Raw genomic sequence first — 384 nt, 5'->3', positions numbered from 1 at the left:
TCCTGTGATTGTTCTCCAGAGCCTCCCGGCAGCCACTCAGCTCCCCACAGCTCATCAGCCTCAGCCTGGAGCCCCCAAGCCTCTCCTCCTCTGGGACGAGCCTGCAAGCTCTCAGTCCTCGTCAGATCCTTCATCTCCTGCGGTCAAACTGGAGGCCACGGTGAGCCCGGGGGGTGACAGCGAGGAGGAGATTACCCGAAGGGCTGAAGAACGCATCAGGCGGTCTCTGAGCGAGGTGTGCACGGAGCCCGCTGCCAGGCTGTGCCTGAGCGAGTTTGCGGTGGTGCAGGAGTCGGTGCAGCTGATCGGCGCCGAGGAGGATGCTTTCAGCGTGCAGGTCCTGGAGGATGCACAGAGCGTGGACCCGGAAGGCCTGAGCAGCTG

The 384-nt window shown here is 64.1% G+C and overlaps 1 protein-coding gene across 1 annotated transcript in view; it reads left to right on the top strand.

Moving 5' to 3' along the window:
• Positions 1-125: 125 nt before the first annotated feature.
• Positions 126-384, top strand: part of LOC104497848 (zinc finger SWIM domain-containing protein 1-like) — a gene marked incomplete at its 5' end in the record, with an annotated part of 757 nt that continues 498 nt past the window's right edge. Inside the window, one exon of the mRNA XM_010141145.1 lies at positions 126-384. Within this exon, the coding sequence (XP_010139447.1) occupies positions 126-384 (259 nt within the window).

The sequence above is a fragment of the Buceros rhinoceros genome, unplaced genomic scaffold (assembly GCF_000710305.1).
Source record: "Buceros rhinoceros silvestris isolate BGI_N320 unplaced genomic scaffold, ASM71030v1 scaffold21918, whole genome shotgun sequence".
NCBI lineage: Eukaryota > Metazoa > Chordata > Aves > Bucerotiformes > Bucerotidae > Buceros > Buceros rhinoceros.
This window is presented reverse-complemented; position numbering and strand designations above follow the sequence as displayed.